This window comes from Camelina sativa, chromosome 15 (assembly GCF_030686135.1).
Source record: "Camelina sativa cultivar CO46 ecotype springtype chromosome 15, ASM3068613v1".
In the NCBI taxonomy this organism is placed as follows: domain Eukaryota; kingdom Viridiplantae; phylum Streptophyta; class Magnoliopsida; order Brassicales; family Brassicaceae; genus Camelina; species Camelina sativa.
This window is the reverse complement of record NC_141894.1, coordinates 14,949,827-14,973,346: the sequence shown is the minus strand read 5'-3', so window position 1 is coordinate 14,973,346 and position 23,520 is coordinate 14,949,827. Positions and strand designations below refer to the sequence as shown.

Below are 23,520 nucleotides of genomic sequence, written 5' to 3'. Positions count from 1 at the left end.
ATAAAAGGTTCACCCACTAAGTATTTTTCAATAAAAGGGCTCACCCTTAAGTATTCTTTATTCGCAAAAGCCCAACAATGAGGACGAAGATGAGGATCTCTAGTCTTCTAGATGATTTGGTAAAGGAAATTTTCATTAGGGTTCCTCTGACATCCATGTGAGCTGTTCGACTGACTTGCAAAAAGTGGAACGATCTAGCCAAGTGTCAGAACTTAACGAAGCTGACTCTCAGATGATCGGTAAAGCCTTAAGGGAACATCGGTAAAGCCTTAGCTGCAGCAAAGGAAGCTGACTCTCAAATGATCGTGAGCAGTTCTTCTACTCTTGACTTGATGAGCATCGTCATTAAAATTAAATTTAGGTTCACCCACCAAGTACTAGGTTTTAACTCGTGATACACCACAGAACAATTTTTTTAAAAATAATAACATTTTAATTTTTATTTGTTTTTTATATTTAGTTTGTTTTGTTTAGTTAAATAATAATTTTGTTTAGATTGTCGATTATTAGAACAATAATAGGGAAATAATACATAAATATGTAATTTGTAAGCAATTGTCGGATTAAGTCACAATTTTACCAATTATTTAATTGTTTTACAAAATTTTAGTTAAATTACTCTGATTTAATGTCTAATATTCTAATATTAGTGGTATTGACCAAATAATTAAATGAAGATTTAACCCATGTTTCAAAACCGAATTAATAATATTTTATATTTGTACTAATGTTAATTCAAACTGTCATGTTAATAACATGTCCTGCCATATAACAACAAACCGTCATATTTGTGATTTAACCCGTGTTTCAAAGCCGTCATATTAGTGTTTTTGGTTGTGGGTGTTGTGTTTCGTTTGTGAAGTTGATATTTATACATGGAAAATGCTTGATGAGCAAGGAGTTTACAATCCGTAGCAATAAAAGAGAGATTTTAGCTAGTGTTTTCCTATTTGAGTTGATAACATTATCGCATAATAATATTCAGTTTCTTAACGCGATATATATTATATTAAATGTATTTTTTGATGTTAAAGTTAAATATACCCGATTATTTAGTTTCTAAATTTGGGTTTCCGTTTTTATGAACTTTACTAACGCTATAATAATTATTGCGATTGTAATCATTTGTTACTCAAATTCGACTGTGTCATTTAAATTTAAGAGATCATATAGTCTTTAAAGATCTATTAAAATAACTTTTAAGATTTTTATGGGATTAAAAATTTAATGCGTAGAGTTGTTTTTAGAAAAATCGAAATGTATAGATGTTGTCAAGCTATTTATGGCAATAAACGTATCAAATTAGGTCGATTTAAATAGTTCTATTAATTGAGTTTCTACGAAATGTTATTTTATGAAAATCGTTAGGGATTAATATTGTAAATAAAACAAATTAAATAAGCAAAACTTAAAGGGCGTAAAGCAAAATGTACTTAAAAATAGTAATATAAATTTACTAGCATGTTTGTTAGTAATCGAGAAAATCGTGAGCAAACTTTAAATTTAGAAAATATAGTAATTTGAAATAAATGTTAATATTTAATATTTATTGCATAAATAAATTATAGAAAACATAAAGCATATTCTCTAGATTTGGTACAAATTATTGTTGGAATGAACACAATTTGGTCCGATTGTTTTCGAAAGTCGCGACTCGCTATTATAACAAAAATTGGAAACCTTTTTTTTTTTTTTTTTTGCCATCTGAATACAAGATTGGCTCAAACGAGCCAATTAGAAGGAAAATTGTTCACAAAGGTGATTGGATGCGACTCCACTCTAGCTCGACGCGCCAGTTTGTCCGCACTACCATTTTGTGATCTGAGAATCTGGACTACAGAAAATGATAGGAATTCATCCTTGTCTTCTTCAATAACGTCCAAATATGTCTTGAAAGCAGGCAACTCGGAAGGCGAATACACCATCTTCACCAAATCAGAACAGTCTGTGAGAAACACAACTTTCTCATTATCCGCGCCAATCATACAGCACATTGCCCATATGAGGGCTTCCACTTCTGCATGGAGGGGTGACAAGCTACGGCGAGAATTAGATGCATCCATAGTGGGAGATTCTCCCTTAGGAGAAATGCAATGCCATCCTCTACCTATAAACTGGTCAGTCGCCTTCCAAGATCCATCCACAAAACATCGGTGACAAGATCCATATCCGCTTGCCTCGTCACCAATAGAAACCGTAGACCTAGATGGAGGTTGAGATCCACCCTGAGGTGAGGAGCCTAAAGGATCCTCTTGGGCTAAAGACCACAGCTTTGATTCTTCTTCCGCTATTCGTAAAATCGCTAACGGATTGGAGTCTAAGTTGTTGAACAATTTATCATTTCTGGCCTTCCAGATATACCAGAGAATCCACGGGAACACTTCTACCGAAGGATTGTCATGAAATCTCCAAAATAATGAATCCATGTTATCATAGACAGAGTTTGAAGGGAAGCTACCCGAAGATGTCGGGAATTGGGACAATCCCCAAACCTGCTGGCGCAGCGTAAGCTTGATAGAACTCGATGTTTGTTGATTCAAAGAATACCAAACAAGGAGTTGACTCGGAGATCGTTGATTCCGAAGAATAGCCGCTCAACGAGGGTTCTTGATAATCGTTGATTCACGGAGAATGCCGATAACAAGGAAGATTAGAAGCTTGAAAAGCTCTAGGTTTTTATTCAATAAACGTATATCGATCCTTTACACAAAGGAGGCTTTAAATACTAAAGTCTCAAAGACAAAACCCTAAACATAGCAAAAGGAAATAATCAAACAGTAAACTTAAAGCCCAAGAAACAACATAAAGCCTAGATAATAAAACACAGCCCACAAAAGAAATAGGAGATATAAAAGAGTTGAGATGCGCTGCATCAGGTCTCCCCGGGTAGGAAAAGATTCGTCTCTGAATCTGGAACGGTGTCATAGCCATGAAACGTTAGCGGTCTTGACGTGTGACAGAAGCCAGAGTCGTGCCACCCAGAAACACTTTTGTTAATACACTTGAACACCCCCTTTGATCCAATCACCCGCGGATAAAGCTTGTTGAACGCATGAAGTGACAGCTTGGTCGACGGTAATGCAACACGAACCAACATGTTGAATCCAAAAACAACCTCTGCCCAACCTAGAACTGTCGTGATGTTGCAAGAAAAACCCACGTGTCTACACTGCACTCTTAACCTCCCCAATGAAGCTCGAAACTGTAACCCAATGCGAAATTGAATAACAAAACAGAGAAAGCAATTCACCATTGTCAACGTGTGAGGAGGAGGCCATACAACCTTGCTAACCCATGGGGGCCATATCAACAGAAAAATCTCCCAGCAAGAGTTCACCACACAATAGCCAAACTGAGATACAAGACAGCGCGAGAAACCAACCAAACATGTAGAACAAAAATCTTTTCGTCGTTGTACTTCTAAAAGGTCTCTTGAAAACCCCACATAAGAACTCACACCATCCAAGAACAAATCCCAACCAATGCTAAGCATGTATTTTCCAAAATCATGTCGGACTTCTCGAGAAACACGACTAAATTCTTCCAATACCCATACGTCAAAAGATAACCAGGTGAGTGATATTAACGAAGAACCATAATTGGCACCAAGTGTAACCACTCCGTGCACATGCTGAAAGTTAGATCGTGATAACTTGATCAAAGCCAAAACGACACATAACAACTTTCTTGATGCACAAGCAACGCCACTACAACAATTAGGTGCCGTGACTGTATAAGTAGAACCAAACTGTGGACTATACACAATTGTGAGTCCCCACCTAAAATATTCACTCTTGAAAGCAAGTCGAGGAGCTAGTAAATCACCCATGTTTTGTGAAATCTCCATGTCTGATAACCGTATACCAATAGAAAGAACACACCGGTGATGATAGAGCAAATTTAACACATCACACATGGCACTAATGATACATACACCCAGGTTGGAATGTTCTGCTGCTTGTAAAGGTAATCGAGTAGGAAGAATAATACGTTTCACATGTGGAAGAAGAAACTTACAAATTTGGTTTGTCACAGGAAACGCCTTAATCTTTGTTGAAGCTATGGTTGCAAACTTGCAACACAGATCATCATACACATCAATCGCCTGTATCCCTCGTTGGTCTTGTACATTACTCTCAACCATCGAATTGATAATGACTTTTTTTGTATTTGAATTTAGCAAATGCTCACTCGTTCCAGTAGACGTGGACACATTCCCTCGCACAAAAACTGTTTTAGAACCATATGTAACACCTTGATAACCTAGACCAGATCTAGTTTTCTCTGCTCTTCCCATACTCAATATTCGATCGAGATTCTTTGTCCCACTGCTTAACATCCGAACCTTCTTTTTGTATGCAAGAAGTTCATGCTCCAACCGTTGAGATGTTTCGTTTTCTGCCACAAGTTCGGCCTTTAATTGCGATACTGCCACATTATCGTAATCGTCATTCTTCGGAGCACAAGAGCATTGTGACACTGCCGCAAGCTTACGTTGTAATCTTTGTGATTTTTCTTTCTCATAAACTAGTTGTTTCTCCATATGCTCCAGTTGGCTTTCCATCAACTTTTTCTCTTGGATCAGTGCTAAATTTTCTTGGTTAACCTTCAACAAACTCCCATAAAGACTCTTAAATTTGGTTTCCTGATCCAACTCTTGATCACTTTCAAAATCTCTACTTGAGAAGATAAATTCTCGGGCTATCCCAGCCATAGAGACAGGCTGAGCTGCAACTAATGTCATATGACTCTCAGAAGCATAAACCTCGTTGTAGAGATCTTTTCTTCTGCTTTGAAACCAAATGTCGCTTCGACCACGATCTGGCGGCTTACTCTTTATACGTTCTTCTGGTGAAAATCTTGTGTATGCCACCCCTTGAATCACGATAAAATCTGTGCTGCTTTTGTAGTTTACGCCATAAGTTAAATCTTTCTCATATGTGGAAAAATCAAAACGTTGACGTCTTTGTAAGTTTCGAGGTGTTGCCGTAGATGTTACTACATCTTTAACTAATACACATTCTCCACATAATGCTTCTTCTAGTGTATTAGAAGACATTATATTCAAAGACGTTGATCTGTTGCACTCTCTCAATGATTCACCACAAAAGACAAAATTGGTGACATCATGGATGTCTTCATCTTTTGTATTTTTCATACATCTCACTCGAAAATCTTCTCCTAAGCCACATTTTTTGAAAGGCACAAGAGCATTGACATCCGCCATCCCTTTAGCTACCCGAAACTCTTTCTCCCCTAGTACTGCTCCATAAACCGAATCATAATCATCACTTACAAAACAAAAATTTGGGTCACTGTTTTTATCCGCAACGTTGGTGTCAACGTGTTTTGCATCCTTTGTATTACTACAACCATTGTTGTATGCAGTAACAACATCTTCTTCCTCGTACAGGTTTAGAATCAAAGATCCATGCCCATCATGAACTTCGTTATCAAACACGTCATATATTGGGTAATCATCTGGAGAAGTGTTTGCGTTATCTTCTACGCCAACATTGTCGGCTTCATCGTCAACGTCACACACTGGCAGACCAGAGAGCTCCTTGGAGATATCTTCACTTTGAAGAAACGAACTATGGTTCGTGAGAAGAGAATCACCATTACTCAACATGACGTTACCCATAAAACTCTTTTCATGAATTTGATCATAGGCTGAAACAGTTATGTCTTTGGAAACTTCAATATCATAGATCGGTTCTTCATCTTCATAGATGTCAAAAGCTGGATCTCCATCTGTAGTTAAAAAATCATGACCATGAACATCAACGTCACCGTGGACGTCGAAGATTAGATCTCCGATGAGATCGGGAAAGAGGTCACCGACCACTTCCATCCTATCTTTTGGAGAGTGGACTTGCGACGTGTGCGTAGTGAACGCCGTCTCCTTCTGTTGCTGAAGCGATTTGTGGAGTGTCACATCAAAGTTCTCCCTCATCGCAAAGAGAGTCTGACGAAGCTCCATCCATTTGTTTGGCTGTTGTTCAACAACACGTCTCTTGTTTGCTGAAAAGTTGTAGATAGGCTTCGGTGCCATGATCGTTACTTGAGATCACGGTACAGGAACGTCGCTTGCTCTGATACCAAACTGGTGCAGTGTAAGCTTGATAGAACTCGATGTTTGTTGATTCAAGAATACCAAACAAGGAGTTGACTCGGAGATCGTTGATTCCGAAGAATAGCCGCTCAACGAGGGTTCTTGATAATCGTTGATTCACGGAGAATGCCGATAACAAGGAAGATTAGAAGCTTGAAAAGCTCTAGGTTTTTATTCAATAAACGTATATCGATCCTTTACACAAAGGAGGCTTTAAATACTAAAGTCTCAAAGACAAAATCCTAAACATAGCAAAAGGAAATAATCAAACAGTAAACTTAAAGCCCAAGAAACAACATAAAGCCTAGATAATAAAACACAGCCCACAAAAGAAATAGGAGATATAAAAGAGTTGAGATGCGCTGCATCACCTGCCTAGCCGGAGGACATAAGAAAAGGGCATGATTAACGGTCTCCTCCGCCCCTCCACAAATCGTACACTCCATATCACAACTAAGTCCACGTCGCCGCAGATTAGCTGTTGTCGCCATACAACCCGTAATTGCTTGCCATAAAAAGTGTCTAAGTTTTGGTGGGCACCGAATCTGCCAGACAAATGCCTGTAGAGGAATAATATTGGGACCAGAGACAGGGGAGTCACTGTCCGGTTTCTGACGCAAAGCTTGATATCCAGATTTAACGGTGTATACCCCGGTTTTTGTCAAATTCCAACCCAAACTATCCGGTGTGGTCAGATTACCAAGGGGTAAAGCAGAAATAAGGGCTACATCCTCCAGCTCAAAAAAAGCCGAAAGCGATGCCAAATCCCAAGAATGCGAAGTCCTGTCAATGAAAGTTTCAACTCTAAGCGTTGGATCAACTGGCGATCCTGAACGCAATGCTGGTCTCGGGGATTGAGCAGGAATCCAGGGATCAGACTATACTAAAATGGAAGCCCCAGATCCTACCCGTTTAATGAGTCCTTTGTTTACTAGAGAGCGAGCAGAAATCATACTCCGCCATCCATAAGATGGAGAATAAGATTTAATTGGATCTAATGGATCAGAATGCCTATAATATCGGCCTTTGAAAACCTTTGCAAATAAAGAATTTGGTACTGAAATCAACCTCCAAAGCTGCTTAGCCAGCAAAGCGGTATTAAAATCACCCAGACACCTAAAACCCAAACCTCCTTCCAACTTATCAACACACAACCTGTCCCAAGCAACCCAATGTAAACCATGTGTTTCTCCTGAAGAGCTCCACCAGAAGTTAGAGATTGCACTAGTAAGTTTCCGTGTAATTGTTTTCGGAAGACGAAAACAGGACATAACAAAAGTAGGGACAGCGGTCGCAATCGATTTGATCATGACCTCTTTCCCTCCCCGAGACAACAACCTAGAAGGCCATCCACCAGCCCGTTTTTGCAGCCGATCCTGAACAAAGGAAAAGATCTTTGTTTTCGACCCACCAAGACTTTCCAGAATTCCCAAGTATGAGCTCATACCACCCAAAGTGGTGATACCCAGAATGCCTTTTAATTCCTCACGCACGCCCGCATCTACTAAGTGTCCAAATTAAACCGAAGACTTCTGAAAGTTTATCCGCTGTCCAGAAACCCGTTCATATTGTCTGAGAATCTCTAGGATAACTTCACACTGCTCCTTCGTGGCCCGACAGAAAAACAGACTATCATCTGTAAATAGTAAGTGTGAAATCGCCAGACAGGCAGTCGATACCCGAATCCCCGTAATAAGTTTAGACCTTTCTGCCTTTTGTAGATTTGCAATGATAACCTCAGTACAAAGGATAAAAAGATAAGGTGACAAGGGGTCTCCCTGGCGAAATCCTCTAGAAGGAATTATGGATCCATGGGATTGACCATTTAATAGAACACTGTATTCCACTGATGTCACGCACCACATAATCCACAAAATCCATTTGTCACAGAATCCAAATTTCCGCAATAAATGCTCAACGAAAGCCCATTCTACCCGATCGTAGGCCTTACTCATATCTGTTTTAATGGCCATGAACTTTCCCTTACAAGAGGGGTTGGTGCGGAGGCCGTGAAACATCTCCTGAGCAATCAAGATGTTATCCGTAATTAACCGTCCTTCCACAAACGCCGATTGTGTCTCAGAAATCAATGCTGGCAAAAACTTACGTAGTCGCTGACATAAGATCTTCGAGATAATCTTGTAACCAACATTACATAAACTAATTGGCCTCCATTCAGTCATCCGGGTCGGTTTATCCACTTTTGAGATAAGAAAAATATTTGTCCTATTTAGGCGTTTGTCAAAATTATCACCCTGAAAGAAAGATTCTACCGAAAGCTTTAAATCAGCCTTAACCGTATCCCATGCACGCTGATAAAAAAGGGCCGTCATACCGTCTGGTCCAGGAGCTTTATCAGGATGCATCATAAACAAAGCCTCTTTGATTTCCTGTTCTGTGACTGGTTGAGGCAGTGTCTCATTAATTTCCCCCGTGATAGATGTGTTTATTTCACCCAATGAGTCCTCAATATCTGTAGGATCTGTGGATGTGAAGACCTCGTGAAAATAAGAAACTGCTATATCCTGAACCTTAGTCTCCTCCGTAACCCAATGTCCAGCCTCGTCATGCATCCCGACAATACGATTTTTAGCTCTTCTTAATTTCGTTTGGGCATGAAAATAGCTTGTATTTTGATCCCCAAAACGCATCCATCGACTTCGACTTTTCTGATACCAATAAATCTCTTCATCCCGATAAGCTTCACGCAGCTTCCAAGTCATTTCCGAAATAACCTCAACAGATACAGAGTCATCCGCCTGGGCAGTTGCTAATTGAGACTTTAAGTCCTCAATCGTTTCCCGACCAAACGGGGCCTGCGCTTTCCACCATCGGGAAATTGCTTGACGACACTTTATTATTTTGTCCATTAAGTTCCCATTGTTCCATGTCTCCCCAGGAGCCCAACCCTCTGAAATAGCTCCAAAGAAACCCTCTTTTTCAATCCACCGTCGGTCAAACCAAAAAACGCTCCTCCCTCGCCGAACTTTGTCTTCCAGAGAAGCTAAAACCGGCTTATGGTCCGAAGCTATCATCGGTAAATATTCCGTGAAGGAATCCTTTAACAGATCATGAAGTTTCTCATTGGCTAAAGCTCGGTCAAGACGACAATTGGCTTCTTGTCCCGCCAGCCCCGCCAAGACATGCTATCACCAATCGCAGGAAATTCTAGTAAACCACAACTTCGAATAATTGTATTGAAACCAACAAAGGAAGATGCATGGCGGAGCTTCCCTCCACGCTTTTCGTGATTGCCTTTTAACTCATTAAAGTCTCCAACCAAAAACAAAGGGGAGTCCCTAGAAAGACCAATTCTTGTTAATCTTTCCCATACTAAGTCACGATTTGATGGAACCGGGTCACCATAAACAAAGGTAAAATAAATAATTTGTCCGTTATAAGTAAGTTCCACATCAATTAACCAGTTAGACTCAAATAAAACAGAAACATCATTATTATTATTATTATAAAATAAGGCTAAACCGCCACTACAACCAATAGGATCAACCGTTTTTAAGGTTGAATAACCAAAATGACCAACAAAAGGTTCCAAAACAGAAAAAGGCTGTCTAGTTTCAGATAAAAATAAAAAATCAAGCCTATGCTTCCCCTATAAATCCCTAAGATACCCAATAGTTGCTTTATTCCCAAGCCCTTGACAATTCCAACTTAAAATCTTCATTTATCCATGGTTGGTTTTGGTGGCTTAGACCCACCGTTGGTCCCTTCTCCTGTTCTTGGTTCTTCGGGTTTGCTCCATCCCCAGCTGGATCAGTTATCCTAGGGGCCAGACGCTTCCTTGGTGTTGTACGCAAGTACACGTTCAATTTCTTTGAAGCTGCTCTTTTGAGAGCCATAGGAGGCTTAGCCTTGCGTACCTTGTCAACCATCGAAACCCCAACAGAGGTAGCACTTAATCTTTCATTAATTTAATTAATCGTAAATCATAAATATAATATATTTAATGATAATGGCATTATAACTCAAAGCCATGACTTGTATTGTAGTGTATAAAAATCCTGACTAGATTCCAAATCCCATGATTGGCCAAGCTTTGTTTAGGGTTTCTGTATCTTCCTTCAACCGCCATTATATAAATCAGAGGAAAAGTAAGAGGAGAGGTTTTGATTGCAAAACCCAAACAATGAGGACGAAGACGAGGATCTCTAATCTTCATGATGATTTGGTAAAGGAAATTTTCATTAGGGTTCCTTTGACATCCATGAGAGCTGTTCGACTAACCTACAAAAAGTGGAACGATCTAACCAAGTGTCAGAACTTTGCGAAGATGCACATCGGTAAAGCCTTAGCCGCAGCAAAGGAAGCTGACTCTCAGATGATCGTGAGCAGTAGTTGTAACGCCCCCGAACCGTCCTATGACCACGAAGTTCAACGGACAGCTACAGGACGCTACTATGGGAACTACGCCGGGGTGGTCCAGCCGAGGGACGGAAGCTGCAGATTTCCCGACCGAGACTACTTAGGCTTTGCAACCCTTGTGGCTTGGTGCGTTGTGTTGGCCTGGACAAGGCTAGTACCAGTCGAACTCACACAAAAATAAATAAAACAACTTCAATACTTTCATTACTTAACGAAATAAATTCACAAAACATTCACAAAGTTTTTGGTACCCGGCCTAGAGCCAAAAAAAGCGATAACTTAAATTACAACAACAAAACACCTTGCAAAGGCAATCCAAAACTACACCGGCTGGCCTAACGTCATGCGCTCCCCTCTAAGGCTTTTTCCATTAAGGTTACCTGCAAAACAAATTATGGAGTCTTGAGTGCTAATCACTCAGTGAGTTCGGGAACCTAACAAGAAACCAAAACCCAACCCCAACCCAGCAAGCAACACACAACATGCAAGTTAAACAACTACACTACATGCAACACTAAAATGCAACACGCAAGCTGTGGGCAACCAAGCTGCTCAACTTAGATATCAAGACCGCCCAGGAAAAGAGAGTAATGGATCTCCACGAACTCGATGAGATACGGCTAGAGGCCAATGATAATTCGAGAATCTACAAGGAAATAACCAAAGCTTTTCATGATAAGAAAATCAAACACAAGGACTTAAAAGCTGGAGACAAAGTCCTTTTGTTCAACTCAAGACTTCGGCTATTCCCTGGGAAGCTCAAGTCAAGATGGTCAGGACCATTCAAAATTAAGGACATTCTGCCCTATGGAGCAGTCACTCTTCTTGATAGCAATGCGAAGGAATTTACTGTGAACGGGCAGAGAGTGAAGAGGTACATGGCAAATGAGAGCACAGAGGAGGAACCACCTCTGCGTCTCGACGATCCCGCGCCAGTCTGAGATAAATTGAAAGTCAAGCTTAGCGACTATAAACAAGCTCACTTGGGAGGAAATCCCAACGGCAGGTCTGTAAATTTGATTTTCATGTTTTTAGTGTTCTCTCTCTCCAGTTCTTATGCCCTACCCGATGAGCTACGCGATCCCACCCTCGATCAACATCTCGGATGCTGGTCCGAGTAAGTCATCCGTGCACATCACTGAGCTCTCTGACAAGCAAACACCGGCACCTGCTGAAGCCGGAGACGACCCTGGCTATACGTTGGCAAGTATGGAGGCTGCTGCAACCTCCTTCTTCACCAACCAATGAGGTACCAAATTCATCCAAACTTTGTAAATAACATTGCATTTAGTTTAATTCATTTTGTGTGATTCTTGGATTCTTTTCCAACTTTTATTTACACAGGGACTGTGTAAGTTAAGTTTGGGGGAGGGTCATAGAATGTATTTAACATTGTGTTTTATTTTCTTATTTTTATTATTTCAAATTTTTGCATGCTAGTTTTATTCATTTGAGTCTGCATCTATGTGCATTAAAAAACCCAAAAAATTTGAAAAATTTCGAAAAAAAAAAATAGAAGAGTGTTCATGTAGTTGCATTTGCATACTATGATTGAGTCTAGTTTGTTCCATATAGGATTGTTGCATATGCATCTTAGGGGACAATGATTAAAACCACCTTGTTTAAAAATCAAACCTTAGGATTGAAGCTATAGCCCTTAGTCACAGTTCATTGTTGCTAGATCAATCTTTGGAAAAAAATGAAAAATCTTTGCTTAGATCCTTTGTGTCGATTGAATGCTTCCTCCACTTGCTTGAACTTTAGAACATCTCTATATTATTGGATTTAATTTGAACTTTAATTGTCTTGCTTATGGAACTTGAATACTTGCTCATGGTAACTCTAAACTCGGGTTAGCACTCCTCATTTTACCAATCTTTTCGTTTAACCCGATTCATTTGTCCTACCCATGAACCCAAACCTTTCTTTAAAACCTTGATGTGAATTGTTGAGTGAGGCCTTTTTCATTGTGCTATAGGTTGTGAAACCTTGAGAGTATTGAGAACGACAAAGAACTGCCTCTTGATTTAGCTAAGTTAGATTTGAACTAGCTAATAGATTCGGTTTTGAAGGATAGGTGGTTATAATGTTTATTTGGGGATGGGTTGTGAAATATAAAAAAAAAAAGAGAGAAAAGTCCCTAAGGTTAGAATTAATTAGCTCTAAGTCTCTAAGTAAAAAAAAAAAAAAAAAAAAAGAGAGAAAGAAAAAGTTCTTGCTATAGTCTCCTAGAAAGAAAGAAAAAGAATATATGTATATTAGGAGTTTAGCAAAGAAAGAAAAAAAAAAAAAAAAAAAAAAAAAAAAAAAAAAAAAAGAGAGATTAAGAGCTAGAATTTTAAAGTCTAAAAGTCTAAACCTTAGGGAGTAAAAAAAAGAATAAGAAAGAGTTAAAATCAAGGGTGTGGGTAGTTAAATTCTAGGAGGTTTAAATAAAAAATATATATATATTATGAATATATGAGAAAAGGGTAGATCATCAAGAGTTAAGCTTTGTATGCCCAAATTGTTCTCAGTCTTAGATAGTTTTCACGACTGTCTAGCATTCCACTTTTTGAGAGAAACCACCTAAAGAATTTGCTTGAAACCACCTTATCAAAAAGCCTTACCCTTGAAACCGATTGAGCTTGATTCACCTTCCATTTGCAAGAATTCGCCAAACACTTAATTGAATATGAAAGAGATGTTCCTTATCATTAGTTGGAGGTTGAGCTAGATCGATGCATGGCAATAAGCATAGAAAAATATTTGTAAGTATGTTGATTGATCTTAGCACCATTAAACTATCTTTGAGGACTATAGCTTGCATCCTTCGGTTAGCATCTTAAGGTTATGAGTCCCCACTTTCAAACCGTACCTTCTTACTTACTTGCTAGAGGACTAGCAAGATTTAAGTTTGGGGGTCTGATAACACTCTAATTTACATGTTTTTAGCATCCTTTTTTGTCCATATTTTGCATTGTTCATACCTCTAACTTAGCATTTTTAGACCATTTACTGTAGGAATCAAGTTTTAGAGCATTTAGGGTGTTGCATTTCTGCATTTGCATATATTGGATGAAAACAGGTGCTAAAGAGCCAAAAATGGGGAAAAACAAGGACAACTCGAGCATGTACCCGAAGGAGCCATTGAGCTACAAGAACAAGTCCGAACCCCAACACGATCGAAGAGGATCCAAGAGCGCGAAGAGCAACCCGAAGATCCACCCGAGGAGTTACCCGACTCAAGCCTCGTGTACCCCATCGAGTAGACCATCGGGCAGGTCTGGGAAGCTAGGTCAAATGGGTTTCCATATATAAACCCCCTCTTTCCCTAGCTCGCAAACGAGCACGCTGCAGACCCTCAAACCAGAGAGCGAGAGCTTCTGTGAGAGAACTGAGCGACTCAACATTTTTTCTTGTTTTTGTACTTTTAATTTGTAGTTTTTCATAGATCTTTTATCCCTACTCTTTTCTACTCTACTCTATCTTTTTAATAATGTCATTTTCGTTTATTTCTATGGCTTTATCATTCGTTTCTATGTCCGAGTAGTGTAGCAAAGTTTCTAGGGATGGGATAGATGATTAGGTGTTCTTGATCGGTTAGGATGTTTTAGTTGATTGTTATGATAGATAAATTTCCTTCTAGGTTGATGTTCATAATGCGGTCAACAGACCGACAGGTTGAGATTAGATCTAGGGCGTTTACAATGCTACATGCCGAAAGGAGTAGATAAAACGCTTGATTAGGTCAATGCTAGAGGTATACTTAACTTTGAGTGACAAAATCAGATAAGTCTAAGTGTACTGACAAAAATGAATTGTTCTTAATGCCTGCTTGTTCATATTGCTAGTGTGACAGTGTGGTAGTATGTTCAAGGTTGATTGTTACTAGTGCGACAGTGCGGTGACAAGGTTTTAGTGGTTCATTGTCTAGGAAATAATTGCTTGAGGCATGTGAGGCATCCGTATTGGTCTAGAACACTTAGGATTCGATTACCCCCATCCTTAGGAACTTTCGTATTTCATTTCTTGCATTTTCCTTACTTACTCGACCACTTACCCGATCAGGTACATGATAACCTGCATCGAGTAATACCTTGAGCTGTTTATAGTTCACTTGCATACTCGATCACCCCACTCGATCCTGTACTCGATTGCTTGCATCGAGTGCTTAGGTCGTGTGGTTTACTTGTCTATATTCTTTTACTCTGTTTATATTAGGACTGTTAGAACCAAACCCCCTATTGCTTGGCTTGACTTGCTTGATTCTGATTACATCCTATCTGCTAGCAATACACAACCATTTGGATTGATAACCCTTTGTACTACAACTGCATAGGGAATTGATACCCTTGGTGAAAACCAGTCTATCACAATTCTATTGGTCAATTTTTGAGAAAACATAATGATTATGTTTCTCACTTTTTGCATGAAATCTGATTGGTCAATCAAGGAAGACAAATGCTCCTTAATTTCCCGATTCTTGACGTCTCGGCCAGCGACACCACGATGCAGTCGGCGGTAAGCGACATGGCACAGTCTCGGTCGGATTCTGCGACACGCCTCAGACGACTCTTGCGGTAAGTCTCAGACTTGCGGTAGGCTTCGGACAGCTTCTGCGGTACGTCTCGGCTCCATCGGTCATCTCTCGATCCGTCTACTTTTCCTCGGACACTTCTTCGGCAATTCTTCTGCTCTCCTTCCTGGCCTCCTTTCCAGGTCTTTTGGTCATGGGTTTTCATTTTTAATTTTACCCCATGGTGAGGGTCATTACAGTAGTTCTTCTACTCTTGACTTGATGAGCATTGTCATCAACAGATATCCATCAAAATTACTTGCCTTGACGAACAAGTAATTAAATCTGACTTCTTTCACTGCGAGGGTTTAATGCTATGCATATTGAAAGGTGATTCTAAGTGTGTGGTTTGGAATCCGTATTTGGGGCAATCAAGGTGGATCGAGTTTAGATTTTATCATCACCCATATACAATGGACAGATTCTTTTACGCTCTTGGATATTTCGATAAGAAGAGCCAATCTTGCCGTAGGCACAAGCTCTTGAGGTTAACAGATAGTTACCACCAGTATGATCCCGAAGAGCAGTTTTTTTGGTATGAGATTTATGATTTTGACTCTGGTTTATGGACGACTCTTGATGTCACTCCATATTGGCGTATGTCGTTTGGTAACCATGGCGTTTCTCTCAAGGGATACACTTACTGGTGTACTGCTAAAAGGAACGAGAATTTTAAAGAAGTCTTGGTCGATTGCATAATCTGTTTCGATTTTACGAGTGAGAGTTTTGGCCCGCTCATGCCTCTGCCCGTTACTGGTGGGCATTATGACTTTACCAGTTTATCTTGTGTTAGAGAAGAGAAGCTTGCGGTTTTACTTCAGGAAAGTGATTCAATGCTACTTGATTTATGGATTACTACTAAGATTGAGACTGAAGAGGTGCTGTGGAGCAAGTTCTTGAGAGTCGAAACTGCTGGATTTAATAGAAATATTCCATTTATAAGTGAAACCTTCTTCATTTACGAGGAGAAGAAACTCGCCTTTGGTTCTGTTGTAGATAAGCGCCACAGTGTTATTGTCATTGGAGAGGCTAATTACCGTAGGGTATTGGATTTCGGGCGAGAGTTTGGTGACGAAGATGGTTGGCTAAATTTGTGTTCTTATGTTCCAAGTTCAGTGCAAATCAATCAACCTGCAGAAGGGGAAGGGAAAATACAAAGCTATTTGGAAAAGCGTCGAAAACATGTCGAGACTTGTCTCACTTGGATATTATGACCAATATAATATATGCCGGAGGAAGGAGGCAAAAGGAGAAAACGAGATATTATGATCAATATTATTGAAACTGAATTTACGTCTTCTGTATGGCTTTCATTTACTCATTCTTCTCTTTGATCAAGATTACTCTATTATAAGATTTTTGTAAACAAAACAGTAACATTAATTTTCTCATATGTACATTCAAAATAGATATATTGGCTGCGATTGTTTGAAGGGATGCAGAAGTAAAACCATAAAATTTGGGATTTACAGAGCTGATTGATTGTACAAGTAGTAGTCACATATCTGAAGAATCTAGCAAACCGAACCAATGGAAACCGAAGAGGAAGGAGAAATAAAGGGACCTTAGTCGTAGCTTGTCTTGGTCTTTGGCTTTGTCTTAGGCAAAATCTACTCTAAGCCTTTTCAGATTCTTTATTATCTCCACTAATGTGATCAATAAAATTCTCTTACAAGGAACATCGTTTACATGAGAGATGGACGAGTACAAAAAAATGTATGAATTGTAAAAATGAGTTTGTAGCACATAGGAAATACATGAAAAGGGTACAAGTACGACAATGGAGCCAAGTTTTAGATCTAAATCTCACAGAATCAGAGAAGAACCCCAACATGTCTTTCTTTTTCTATACACACATTACAGGAAAAAAAAAACTGTTGTGGAAACGAAATTATATGTTGCATCGGTCATACCCTGAGAACCAAGAGGGTTCCGCGAGCTTTGACAACTCTTCGTCTTTCTTGTAATATGGCTCGAGCTTTGACAACTCTTCGTCTTTCTTGTAATATGGCTCGAACTCTTCTCTCCATTGGTGATCACCAGAACTTGTTGATGGCTCCATTTGTTCATCATATTTGGCCATAGCATCGCCATCAAAAGAAGCTTGCAATAATTCCACGGGATTCTGTGGCTCTGCAATGTGTTGTTGGTTAATAGTGCTGGTTTCGGTTTCGTATTTCCTCTTCAGTTTGTCCATCTTTTTATATGCTTCTGTTGCTTCATACTCTGCATCCATTGCCCGTTTCTGCGAATACACAAGCCATAATGGTTAAAGTAAAGAGTAATGTGATGAGATTAATAACTGAAAAATGGCAGATGAGGGTGAGATTCTAGAAAATAGTTTTAAATGTACCTGTGCAAGTGTCAATCCTTCTTCAGCTTCTTTAAGTCGAACAAGTAACTCTCCTGCAGCTTGAACAGCTTCAGCTGTATCTCTTAATTGTGATTGGAGACTCTTGTTCTCATCCCTGAAGTATTGTGCCTCCTTCTCTCTTTGCACCTTCAAAGCTGAAATTTCTGCTGCAAGTGCGTTTATGAATCTAGACTCAGCTCCCTTGACTCCTGCTCTGGCTGCCGCCTTTTTGACGTCATCAATTCCTTCTCGAATCCTCCTATGCCTTCCAAGTAATTGGATATGCTTCTCTTCCAGGTCTGCATATTGTTCAATCATCCGTGCATGACCCTGCATCGCCATCTGCATTGCTTCCGTCAACTCTTCTGCACATCTTTTCTCCGTATCCAGTTCACGTTTCTGCTTTTCCATTAGCAACCTATTGGTATCAAGCTCAGTTCTTAATTCCTCAGCAAGAGAGATCCAGTTGCTCTCGGCTTCAGTCCAACGAAGTCTTTCATGTTCTAGTGTCTTCTCAGGACTCTCATCTACTGACTCAGGAATGGTGTTAAGTGGCGGAGCCTGATTAGGGTCACAAGCGTATGTTAGCTTAAGCAGGGAAGCTCTTTTGCGAGCTGATGTAAGAGAAGGGTCAGTGTAACATTGTAGCTGCGCCTTTAAATCGTGAATCTCTTCTAATAATACTTCCCTTTCTCCCATGTCACCATAGAAGTTCTTGAAACTTTCGAGCTCTTCTTGCACTCGTTTCAACTCAATCCTCGTCTGCAATACTTCAGGGTGATTCTCATACATGTCCTTCAGAAGCTGCAGAATTATATGTAAGAAAACATTTCTCCATTGATTCAGTAATATTCTAAATAATGGAACACAAAAATTTACCTTATGCTCATGCATTAGAGATGCAAATTCTTCGTCCAGGAAATCATCTTTAGATAACACGCCATCCATGAGGCTTTCAAGGCGAGCAATCTTGTCCTCCCTTGTTTGTCCTATTATGGCATTGCACTCTCTCTCATGCTTGTACTGTTGCACCTGTTTAATTTTCCAGAGACAATTAGAGATGTTTCCTATATACGTCGAAAGTAGAGAAGCTAACCAACAGAACAGAAGCAAGAATCATACCAGCCGATTAAGCTGTGATATTTCAGAGGCTTGCTTAGTGCAGAACTCTTCCATAGCCATTTCTCGTCTGATAGACCCTGCTAGTACCTTTTCCACTGCCTGTAAGGTGCAAGAAACTCCTATCATATTATTAAACTATACAAATGCGGAAAGAAATGCTCTAAATGAAAGCCACAATTCTTACTTTAGGAACTTGGAAATTGGACTTTTCTGAATCTTCTGAGTTGTCAATAGGTACTAACGGAAGATTAGAATTGTCACTTATTTCTTGGGCATCACATTCTGCGCTGCATTTACATTTACTGCACAGTACTTCTTTGGGGTTCTCTTCCACTATTATATCAGCTTCGGGATAAGTCTGCACACCTACATCAGTCTTACTTAAAACGGTTGAAGGCTTGCATTCTAGAGCTTTGTGGGACAATCTGAATGTCGACCGTCTATGAGCTGTACTCTGGCGATAAGAGTCAAGAAGTTTCATGCCTCTGTGGAGGCTAGCTGCCAATTGCCTAGTTGGCACAGGAAAAGCTTCACTTTTCTTTGTAGACAAAGCACTATATAGGTTTAATATCTCTGTGGACATAGCCGGAGAAGGTTCCACAACTTCTGTAGTCGACTGGTTCGCTCTCTCAATATCCTTTTGTGATGCGGTGGACATTGACGTTGTCCTCAAGCTTTTCCTGCTATTTCTAATCTTAGGAGAAGCGCTCTCAGTGGGAGGTACTAGTTCAGGAGAAGCACTAACTAGATCTATGCTAAGGCAAGGCGACACAGGACTTACTGTGACCTGTTCTGTATCATTTGATGTATCAGCTACTGATACAATTGCAGAAACATCAGCTTCGAGAACCAAGTCTTGAATGTTGTCCGCCTTGCTTGGTGATTTTCCCTGGTTTGTGTCACTAATACAAGAATGAAGAGAATTGGTTATGGAAGCAGGCTGTGCACTCGAACCATCATCCATAGTTTGCACAGGTGCTTTGATCTGATCTGTTGTGATGCTAGTTTCTGCCACAGTTAACGCATTCTCAGTCTCTGACCCACTGTTCTCAGTTTGGCAACATGCGTCCTCCATGTTAACATCTGTATCTTCAGAAAGCTTCTTTTCAGTAGATTGGACATCAGATGATTTAAGGTGGGAGTTTCTGTAAGATTCATCCTTTAGGGCCAATGATGAAACTATTTTCTCTACTCTGCTCATGTCCTGATTGTTTTCCTCGGTAGGTGGCGATAAACCCATTTGAGCACAAAGCCTTTCAACAGCCTCCTCATCAATTTCCATCTCAGTATCCCCATCATCATCTCTAATTGGTAATGACTTGGGATGACCCAGGCCAAAGCTTCTTAACAAATTCAGACTTCTACGCGCATTCCAGGACGTGGTGTAAGATGCATTTGGGTTAGTTGGGTTGTTATTATTATCCTTCACCCTTTGCAGTTCATCCTGTGCGGTTTACATTAAATATTACATTAGATATTACATTAGTTGGGTTGTATCTATGTTTTATGAGATAAGCAAAAGAATGCATACCCTAAGCTGGCGTATCACTTCCCGCAAGAAATTTACATCATCCTGCATTACTTCATTGACAACAGCCTTGTTCTGTATCGCTTTTGCACGCTGAGCAAATCTCAAGGTACTGAAGGTTTCACTTCTACAACTGCAATATGTGATGCCAGTTTTTTTTCAGAAAAATGGAGAATAAAATAATTTCTGGAACACAGATTTCTTACGTGATACTCGTATGGGTTCTTAATTTACCTTTGCGAGGGAGAAACTGCACAAACCATAGCTAACTTCGCATTCCCACCAAGAGACTCTTGCAATAGAAATGTCAACCTGGAATCTCGGTAGGGTATATGCCTTTGCTTCCCTGTTTGTGAAATTTCTGCGAGAATGTTGATCAAGTTCCTGCATGTAATTAAAAACTCTGTGGGTTACATTGATCTTAGTTTCAGACTGTACAGAATAACATCTGAAAAATGTCAAGGTAAAAGATCTGGCATAGAAGTCAGAAATTACAACCATCATTTTCAAATTGTGTTCATTTCAATAAAATCCAGATTCAAATGCATACTCTCGAGAGAAAGGAAAAAAAATGCAGGATTGACTGGTAAAGAAAATTAATAAGCAGCCTATCTATACGTAGATTATTCTGATCTTACCCAAGTTGAGAAAGTGATCGATTTATATTCCCAGCTTCCTTTAAACGATCACCTGCTGCACCGGTTAACTTTTGCCTTTCTGAACCAGCCAGATCAACAAGATTTATTCTACTTGTTTTGAAGCTGCTTAGACCATCTGCAACACTCTGTTACATATTACATTGAAATACAGTTAGATATAGATTGACATTAACCCATAATAAAATTATCTATATAATTGCTACAGTAGTAAGCATCTCAGCATCATAGCCTAGTTTTAAAACCTTGCAGTTGCCAAATAATATGAACAATGTAATAAAGAAGAACAGCCCACCTTGCAGTGGGACTCGACAACACAAGTAAATACACAATGCGACCTTGAACTCTCTGCATTTACACTTGTTGCCCCAGTCCTTCTGTTTGCCAAGCCCTGCGACAGTTTAAAACTCAAGCATTATTATTGAAGATACTCATTTCAAAGCACGCAACAAAATAGTTCAGATTGTCTACACTGCAAGACTTTGACACACTTTGGCACAATACACAGTATTGCAGTTCCTGCAGTGTAGACAATTTTTCTTTATAAGAAACCAAAGTTATGCATCCCATCTTTTAAAAGTTTAGGATAAAAACAATGATATCACACCTAGGAAGTACGTTTTTATCATTTACTCTAGAAATCTTTCAAAGTAGAAGGGGATTAATTCCAGAGAGGAACATGAAATGAAATGATATAACAAACCTTAACCAGAAGCTTTGACAAATCCTTCAAGTTTTTCACGTATTCCTCAGTCAGATTTTCAACATAAACACCGGACTTGACATCTTCTCTAATCTGGTGCAATATTAATTAAAAAAAAAGATGAATCCAGGTTCTCTTCCTTACAAAATGAAACAAGTTGAAGTTACAAGTTCTTGTTACCATCAGGTTTTTTTGGCTCGGATCCAAAAGATCTGTTATTTGCTCGTTATATATCTGCAATAAAAAATGGGAAAGGGAACCATGTATATCAAGCTTTGAGAAATTAAACATAATAAGCACAAAATCTATAGTAGAATACACTCATCAAACCTCGAGAAACGAACAGCGGCACTGGTAATTGAGCTGCCTTTCAGCGTGCTTTGCTTGCTCCTGCAAACAAAAGAAATAAAATTTTGAATGTACTGCCTCTTTAGCAAAAATGAAACGAACAGAATGTAAACAACAACACCAAGGCATCATCACCTCACTGATACGGGAGAAGAGCAACTCAAAGACACGTGGTGTCAATCCTCTTTGGTCACCACTAAGATGCTCTTCCAACAATCCATTTGCAGGACCCCACATGGTATACGTTTTCCCACTACCAGTCTGAAGAAAGCAAAATGTTAGAATTACAAACAAACCTGGTTTAAGAAAAGCAATACAATCCCAAAGAAACACATTGGAAAATAATGACTACCTGTCCATAGGCAAAAACAGAACTGTTAAATCCAGCAAGACAGTTCTCTACAAGAGGGGCTCCCACAAGCTGAAAGATTTCATCCTGCAAAGAAGACAAGAAAATATACAAAGACCTTAGCCTAAGTAAATCATAAGATAAGTAAGTAGATACAATGACACCCCAATAATGAAACTAAATACTTGCCTGAGTTGACTCCGGGTCAGCAATCGAGTCGAAAGTGAAAGTCTGTTCATTGATAGTGAGGGCATCGTTGGAGATCTTTTTAACTATCATCTCCTCTTCCTCACCTTTGCTTGGAGGCTTCATTCTGACTATAACCTACAAAAAACGAGACAAGAGCTCGAATTGAGTAGCTTTAAACACTACTAAGACAAATCGAACTAACCGTAACTAATAGCAATCAAGAAATTAGGGATTTTAGAATCTGGAACTTAATTTTGACCAAACTCATCCAACAAATTAGGGTTTTTTTATTATCGAACATTTTCCAATTTCTGGGCAAGAAAATCAAAAATTCATAAGAATCAAACTACCTTGACACCAGAGTCTGAAACCCCAGCCGCTACTCCAATATCCGCGGCAGCCTCAGCAATTAGCTTCCGTTTAAGGGGATTAGACGACGGCGGACGCGGAGGCAAACGACTCTTCAGTTTCGCTGGAGACGATCTGTGGTCAGGCATCAACGAGTTCAGATCCGGAGGTGGAGCATTCTCTTTAGAAGATCTCACCTTCGTTCGAGACTTCGATTTCTTCAAGCTAGGGTTGGGCGATTGCGATTGCGATTGGGACTCTCCCATATCCCTAAAGATAGCGTTTCTTGGCATCATAAAGTGCTTCATTCTCTCTGCGGATTAACCGATACGAATCCCTAAAGAAGAGAGGGAAGAGCAAGATCTGCTTCTGCAACAAATCAGTGTTTCGGGCAAAGTAACGAGGAAGAAGGGAAGAGAGAGAAAGAGAGAGAGAGAGGAGAGAGTTTGAGAGAGCCGTTAATGGCGAGAATTTGAATTTCTAGATCGAGAACCACATGTTTGTTTATTCCTATCTTTTATTATTCATCTGTATCCGACGTTGATCGTGAGATTAAAATCCAACGGATGAGATCAAGTTAGGGCCCATGATTTTGTTCGACCGTTTGAGTAATTTTATTTAAGATATGATAATGAATCTCACGTGGCACGTGGCTTTTAGATTGTGTTGGGTTGGGCTTATAAATGAAGCCCAATAATAGTCCATTCCAAACTTTTAAACCGACTTAAAAAAATTCCTAATAACCAACCACACAATTTTCATTTGTCACGAGTTCCTAGACGTTTGCAACTATGCAAATAAAACATATTGTCATATCAATCAGTAGCTGAAGATCGCTTCAACTGTTACTTCCTTGACCTAATCGCAAAGA

At 39.5% G+C, this 23,520-nt stretch overlaps 2 protein-coding genes across 2 annotated transcripts; one reads left to right on the top strand and one right to left on the bottom strand.

Moving 5' to 3' along the window:
- The first annotated feature begins 77 nt into the window (after positions 1-77).
- On the top strand, positions 78-16,267 carry LOC147926654 (F-box protein At2g38590-like). The gene is made up of 6 exons (XM_087487143.1): positions 78-119; positions 186-204; positions 253-349; positions 2,130-2,153; positions 6,708-6,711; positions 15,296-16,267. The coding sequence occupies exons 1-6, from the start codon at positions 78-80 to the stop codon at positions 16,265-16,267; spliced, it is 1,158 nt and encodes a 385-aa protein (XP_087343269.1).
- Positions 16,268-16,705: 438 nt separating this feature from the next.
- Positions 16,706-23,175, bottom strand: LOC104746878 (kinesin-like protein KIN-12B). The gene is made up of 16 exons (XM_087488824.1): positions 22,652-23,175; positions 22,302-22,436; positions 22,116-22,199; positions 21,899-22,024; positions 21,746-21,805; positions 21,596-21,649; positions 21,416-21,508; positions 21,008-21,103; positions 20,695-20,840; positions 20,291-20,440; positions 20,060-20,189; positions 18,713-19,972; positions 18,529-18,627; positions 18,286-18,438; positions 17,407-18,210; positions 16,706-17,298 (listed from the first exon to the last, which is right to left on the bottom strand). The coding sequence occupies exons 1-16, from the start codon at positions 22,955-22,957 to the stop codon at positions 16,945-16,947; spliced, it is 4,050 nt and encodes a 1,349-aa protein (XP_087344950.1). The 5' UTR covers positions 22,958-23,175; the 3' UTR covers positions 16,706-16,944.
- Between the last annotated feature and the right edge of the window lie 345 nt (positions 23,176-23,520).